Genomic DNA, 7142 nt, shown 5'->3' with positions numbered 1-7142 from the left:
GTCAATGTGTGATGTCACGGGGCTGGGATTTCAACGAGTACATAATGAGTCTACGTCGCATTCAGAGTCCGCCATGATCGGTCTGAAATGGCCGGCCTCTAGGGTAATTTTTCAGTATCCTCGACCCTGAACCTTCGAAGAGCCTCATCGTACCCGCATTCAAGTCACAATAGTAACGACGAGTTGTGGTTGAGCATCATGCTGTCTACTTCAGTTATCGGAGCTATCGCTCTGACGGCAGTTGTGGTTCATGGAAGAGAGCTCCCCAAGGATGAGGCTCGTGCTGCCGGTAGGACTCATGAATCTTATAGTATCGATGGCCTTACTGACTCCATATAGAGCTCTATGACTCTGGTGTCATCCACGATAGACTCATGTCCGCGAAAATTGTAATCAATCGGCCAATGTGAGGCGACCGCAAACATGAAGCTAACACTGGTCCAGGCACACTGGGAAGCTGAAGAAGCTGTCGGCCTCATGAACTCATCTCAATGGCCCAGGCTAGGCTACACCAAGTGCGTCGATGGCTATGCCGAGGCCCTTCCTGATAGCCCGTTGCACAACTTTAGATGCAAAAACGTAGGTTTATCTCACGATAATTTTAACGGGCCATTTTGGCGCGACGGTCTTATTGACGATCTGTTGATTTAGATGGATCTCTATGACTTCATTAATCACGCCGAACTGGGCTCGCCAAATACCGATTACCGTGGGAAGAGCGGAAGCTCTTCATGGGGATGGACTGATCCTGAATCTGGTCGCGAGTTCATTGGTGAGGAAGATCGATGACCAAACATCAATCAATCAGTTCGCTAACTCTTTGGTAAAAGTCAGCGGCATGTTTGACGGATGTGCATTTATCGAAATCCTGCCTGAGGGCAAGATGCTCAACCTTGGATTCCTGTGAGACCTTCTACTTGGGCAAAGGGAAGAATAACTTGACTAACTCTGTACGCTTTCAGGCCAACGTACTCGCCCGTCGGCAATAGAGCATACTGGCATGAAATCCGCCCGTATCACAACTACATGCTCATCGGCTCTGAGCTTGAGGGCCATGGTATACAGATCTTTGACATGACGAAGGTGAGGCTTCCCCCAATCATATCGGCGACTATAATTGTTAACTTGTCATGCTAGCTCTTGGATATCGATCCCACCGAAGCACCCATTCTGTTCACCAATGAGAATGACTTGACCGGCCACTTCATCGAATCTCTTCCACTGGGCCGCAGTCACAACGTTGTCGTCAATGAGGAGGCCAAGTACGCTGTTGCTGTCGGTGTTCAGCCTCGTGCGGAGGGCTGCATGGGTGGCCTGCACTTCTTCAGTCTTGAGGACCCTAGCAATCCCGTTGCCCTTGGCTGCGATGGCCAAGATGGATATGTCCACGACGTATGTCAAACCCCTGCCCAGCTGAAAGCCTCCGAGTAACTATGTTCATGTAAGCTGATATGATTGAGCATAGGCGCAATGCCTCATCTACAGAGGTCCTGATGCCAAATATCAAGGCCGCGATATCTGCTATGGCTACAACGAGGACACCTTGACTATCTACGACGTTTCCGACAAGAAGAACTCCAAGATTATTTCCCGCACGAGCTACGAGGGCGCAACATTCACGCACCAAGGTTGGGTCAACGACGTGAACTGGCAAGGTGAGACGCTTCGAACAGCGGGCTGACAGAGATTCGTGGCTGACCTTCCAACAGAGTGGCTCTTCATGGATGACGAGTACGATGAGGATGATCTGGCCGGCCCTGCCGCCGACGGGTACCCCGTCACGTACATTTGGGACATCAGATCCCTCGATTCTCCCAAACAGACCGGTCTGTTCAAGCACACCGTGAAGGGAATCGACCATAACCAATACGTCGTCGGCGACCTTCTCGTTCAATCCAACTACGGCGCCGGTGTCAGAGTGTGGGACGTCTCATCTGTACCCCAAGATCCCACAGGAGGAAGCGTCTGTGAGATTGCGTACTTTGACATCTACCCCGAGGATGACTCCCTTCCAGGGGGAGGAGCTATCCAGTTCTCTGGTACATGGTCATCCTACGCCTACTTCAAGTCGGGCTTCATCTTCGTCAATACAATTGAACGCGGAGCGTACTTGGTGAAGATGACGAAGAAGGAGGCTTGCAAGCCTAAGACGTGCAATGCAGACAACTGCCTCCGTGCTCTCAGAGCCTCCAGTGTTCCGGGTCGATTGGAGGAAAGCCAACAATTTTGTGGCGAGTTTACAAAGACTGTCATCGCCGATGTTACGGTGGTGCCTACTTATGCCGCTGAGGCATGCCCGACCAATGTCATCTCACGTGTGAGCTCGGCCTGCTCCTGTTTGCCCACACCTACCGCTTGAGTGAATTGATGCAGTGCTCAAGAGAAGCCCTATAGTATCAGTGTAGCACAGATGATCAAGAGCCGAATGAACACTTATCAAACTATCTTTGCTCGATTGTGCCTGTCTAGTAAAAGTTATGGTTGAGAATATCTAGGCACTTTGAGGCATCGGTATCTGGAGTAGGTAGATCTTGGTCAAGGTTAAGGGGCAAACTTGTAAGACTGCTTAAAGAGAGCCCAGAAGATGTCCAAATGAATGGCGATGTCACAGTGAGAGGCAATGGAATCTGTTTACCAGCAATGAAATGGTTTGATTGGTATGAATGTACAAAGATGTTTTGGGATATACAGGAGCTAAACAACAACGCCGTTTCTATATGCAATTTCCAAGACAACCAATGCCCCGAGAAAATCTCTATGGGCAATTGCAGCGCAACGCTTACTTATGCATGTTCGCGACTCGATCGATCAAATTTTGCAAGCAGGTAATGATACGCTTAGCAAGAGGAAGCGGCATCAGTAGAGGCGGCAGCGGAAGTGGTGGCAACGGAAGAAGAAGAGGCACCGGGAGCGCCGCCGGGAGCAGTGCCGTTAGGGGGAGAGCCACCGGCACCGCCGGCACCGCCGCCAGAGTTGGAGTTGGCGACACCACCCTCAGCATAGAGAGAAGCAGCAGGGGTGATGGTCTGGGCCTGAGTAGTGTTGATACCGAAAGCCATCCAAGCGAAGAGACCGTCAGTGATGCTGTCGCCGAGAAGGGTGTACTCCATGACGGGGTCGACGCCATCGGTGGCAGCCTCCTCACTCAGGATAGAGTCGTCAGCGTTGGTGGTGAGCTCCTGGGTGTTGGTGTTGTAGGGGGCGAAGGCCTCGACGGCAGAGATGAGGTCCTGGTCGAAGAAGGTCTGGCCGACGTGGGAGGCGGTAATAACGTTGCCGAGGGTGTTGTTGGAGTAGAGAGTAGCATTCTGGTGGACCATCAAGTGGATGTGGGTGGCACGGGAGGTGTAGTGACCGGGGAAGATAGACTCGAACTGGGCGACACCGTCGGAGTCGGTCTCCTGGATACCGCGGAGCCAGGTCTTGTCGATGTTGGTCTCGTCGGAAGAGTCACCGTTGCCGGAGGCGACGATGCCGGAGTAGACACCAGTGGAGTTGCAGTGCCACATCTCAAGGTAGACGTTGGGAACGGGCTCGCAAGTGTCAACATCGATGACCTGGTAGTCAAGGACGATGTCGACACCCTCCTGCTCCTCGATAATGTTGCGGCGGACATACTCGCCAGAGACGTCTGCAAGGGATCATTAGTGGCTGGTAAGAGATGTAGGCTTCAAGGGAGATGACTTACAGTAAGGGCCCTGGGTAACCTCAGGGGTCAAGACGCAAGAGTTGTTGCCGGAGAAGAGAGTGGCGGCGTCGGTGTTAAGGGTGTAACCGAGGTCGGTAGAGTTGTGGCTCTCGGCGAGGACGGTGTCAGCATCGCGCTTGATGTTGCGCTTCTGGCGGGCCTGGTTAAGCTGAGCGGAGCGGCGGGCGACGTTGCGGGCGGTGACACCGCGAGCGGCGAGCTTATCGGCGCAGTGGGCAAGGTTGGAGCGCTTGATGGTGCTCAAGAAAGCGCGGCGCTCGGCAATCTCCTCGGTGAGGTCGTGGCCGGGGTGGGCAACGGCGCCGGAGAGGAGGGCGAGGCCGGAAGCGACGGTTGAGAAACGCATTGTGGTGGTTGTTGTGAGAGCTGAGGATGGAAAGCTTTGTTAAAGAAGGTGTTTATACGATTTGTCGAAGTGAACAAGAGGGTATTGTTGGAAGTGAAAGCGAAAGGTGTATTGGTGAAGAGTGAATGTGATGCTGGTGAAGAGCTTCTTTCTGGTTTCTCGGTGGCTTCGACCTTGGGTTATTATACTCGACGACATGACATTCTGATCTACGGTCAACGTCAACCTCCCTCCTCCCCCACGAACCGCGTCAGTGCCATAGCCATGATGGCAGTTCGTCGCATGAGTACAAGCTGTGGAGCTCAAGTCATATCGCCATCGCCGTACCAAGCCTCGTTGACTCGGGAGACGTAGACGGTGGCCCCGGAAGGCTTTCGATTGCGTGGGCTGCCCGTTGCGGCTACGGAGTTAGCGTAGTGTAAAGCCACCCCGGTAGCCCAATGTCAGGCCCAGCCAACGTCAACATCTTCTTCTGTGGGGTCATAGCAGCCTCGGTAGTATGACCGGTGCAGCGGTAGGTGGGATGGTAGTGTGTGTGGACGACGACTACGAGTACGTTGCCCCCTTTGCCCCTTACTCTCTCTGGAGCAAAGGCCATGCTCACATCGTCAATTGCTTCTAGGTCCAACGCCTTGGCAGGGGCTTAATCTCTACCGTTTGGGTGTAGTGGCCAGTGACGTCGTGTGCATAACAAATCAGCCCCGGGCACATCTCCACATAGTCTAATTTTTCTCTCCCTTTCATCCCGGTTCCTCAGTCACTCAGTGACCGGAGGGTCCCCGGTCTGCTCAGTCTAAGCATCCGGACGTGGCCCTACGCGCAAGCTTTCGGGAGACAGTGGAGTCGGGGCCGCCGTTTAAGCCTCCTTTTCTGCGTTGTCCTGGTCCGTCGACGGAGCCGTCCTCCCACATGCCGAAGCAAATTCTCCCCGCCCTTGGACCAAAGCCGCCGTCGAGGCGCGTCCACACAAAGCCATTGTCCAATCAAAGCTGGCGTGTTGTTTAACTGACGCTGTAAAAATAGACTTCGACGCAGCATGGGCTTCCCGTCTTCGGGTTGTTTTCCCCTAACAACCCCCCTGATGCCTTTAACATCCGTCACGTTAAACTGTGAACATCAATGGGGTTCAAACTATCTGCCCAATGAGCTTATTCCATATGCGAAAAAGATGCCTTGCATCGAAGAGGCTTCTGTGCCCGGACCACAGGTAGAATTTCTTTTAGAAAGGCCAGCCGAGGTCTATGTTTGACGCAGGTGGTACCGTGGTTGTAGATTGCGGTGTTTTAACACGCAGCAAAGTCTTAAGTGGCTCAGCACGGGTTGCGGGGGGTCGGATAGACCAGCTGCACATTTGCCAGCAAAAACACTAACAGCAAGCATTCCAGTTCCCAACACAGTCAATGTTGCCGTCGGATTCACCCTGATTTCTTCGGGGTCTCCAGACTCTTGGCTACTTGGCACGCTCAAGTTAAGGAAGCGGAATAGAAGGCTAAGGCTTTCAGGATCCGGCATTACGATAGCTCAAGATTCTCTGAGTTCGCGTACATTTCAAGCCGTGAGAACGCCGGGGAGCTCCAGGTGGTCCAAAGAAGGTGGCAAACAGAACACAGTTGCCCAGTGTCTTGTTTCGTCCCATCTCAACACCGATCATCCGGTTCGAAGTACCGGATGGCAGACAATTTTGCATGTTTCCTGCACGCGCGTACACTCGCAGAGACCTTGATTCTAGTGTCCAATGAGCAAACAATGATGGATTGAACTAACAGCATCCCAGCGATACCCTGGGTCGAGGCCGTGCTGGCGAAGCATCTGGTGGGTGAACGGCCAATGAACCTCACGCAAATGTCAGCTGAACCGTTGACTCGTCATCCAAACTTTCTACATGCCATATTGTAAGTCCCTTGCGCACAGCCGAGGTGGCCTTTTCCATCTCGTCTGGTTGTTGACGATAGCCGATCAGTCGGTATGCACGGGTGGTGGGTGAGGAACACAACATTCCATTCAATGGCAAATGAGGTGCTCCCAAATCGTCAGCTCTCCACGCAAGTTGGGCAACTGCCGATTGGCTTCCTCGAAATTGAGATACAAGCATATTCGGAAGGGAAGCGGGAGGCTTTCGACGGGGCTTGACTATGGACGAACCCGGCCTCGCCCACATGCAGTGCACCGGTGGACGAGCTGCTAAGAAGTTAGACTTTTTCCACGGAGGGACCTGGAACGCGCAATCACGATCCCTAATCCAGTGATTGCGTTACAGAAAACCCCATTTTTATACAATCCTGCAGTCTAGCTCTACAGCCCAGTCTACTCTGTACGGTCTGTACGGATGCGAATAGTCGTGCCGGTACCTAGTCCATCACCTGCAGGTGTAGTGGGCTAGTCCATTGGTAGAAGTGATTCAGATTGCTGGAAGAGAAATGAGCCGTCTATGAGATTCTTGCGTCGACCATCCAAATGTGCGCCTGAAATTTTCTCTCAGAGAATCCGGCAGGGGAAGCAGACGACCCCAAAGGCAAAGCAAAGAGTCAGGTCTGGACGAATTTGGGGGACGCTAAGCCTTCGAAGGCTGGACACTTTGCTTGGCAACTTGGCAAAAAGATCACCCCGTTCTCACTCAACAGAGCCTCTGCCTCTGCTACGACTTTGTCCACTGGGACAAAGATCCAGATCGGGAACATCCCGACAAGTGATGACTGACCCAGTCAACTAAAGAAGTCTTCGTGACGTATCCGTACTGACGGAACCAACAGTTGGTTAGCATAGCCCCCGAAAACACCCAACATTGGCGCATTGTCAAGAGTCAAGAATTTAGAGTAACAAGGTGCAAAATACAGGGATTCGACGGGAAGTGGGAACACAAACAGACTACGTACCCGGCACCTAAGCCACACCATCATGCGCTCCGTAGCCTCCGCTCCGTCGATCATCACTGGCGGCGGACGCTGAAAGGCCCAACGTTGACGCGTCGCGCTATCGGAGACTCTCCCTATTCCATCCATCCCACTCGGCCGAATGACGACGGACTGGAACTCGTCAACGACTCTCGGGCTGGCTCTGAGAGAAAGCATTTGTAATACAGCAGTCGCC

The 7142-nt window shown here is 53.0% G+C and overlaps 2 protein-coding genes across 2 annotated transcripts; one reads left to right on the top strand and one right to left on the bottom strand.

Moving 5' to 3' along the window:
- Window positions 1-198: 198 nt before the first annotated feature.
- Window positions 199-2359, top strand: CCOS01_15004 (uncharacterized protein; the record flags this gene model as incomplete). Its single annotated transcript, XM_060463146.1, has 9 exons — window positions 199-289; window positions 340-389; window positions 445-579; window positions 652-772; window positions 831-903; window positions 963-1083; window positions 1138-1392; window positions 1466-1655; window positions 1710-2359. 9 exons carry the CDS (start codon window positions 199-201, stop codon window positions 2357-2359), a joined length of 1686 nt encoding a protein of 561 aa, XP_060306331.1.
- A 478-nt stretch (window positions 2360-2837) lies between these two features.
- CCOS01_15003 (uncharacterized protein) lies at window positions 2838-4055 on the bottom strand (the record flags this gene model as incomplete). Its single annotated transcript, XM_060463145.1, has 2 exons — window positions 2838-3631; window positions 3689-4055. The coding sequence occupies 2 exons, from the start codon at window positions 4053-4055 to the stop codon at window positions 2838-2840; spliced, it is 1161 nt and encodes a 386-aa protein (XP_060306330.1).
- Between the last annotated feature and the right edge of the window lie 3087 nt (window positions 4056-7142).

The sequence above is a fragment of the Colletotrichum costaricense genome, assembly GCF_030867565.1.
Source record: "Colletotrichum costaricense strain IMI 309622 chromosome Unknown Scaffold_22.1, whole genome shotgun sequence".
NCBI lineage: Eukaryota > Fungi > Ascomycota > Sordariomycetes > Glomerellales > Glomerellaceae > Colletotrichum > Colletotrichum costaricense.
This window is presented reverse-complemented; position numbering and strand designations above follow the sequence as displayed.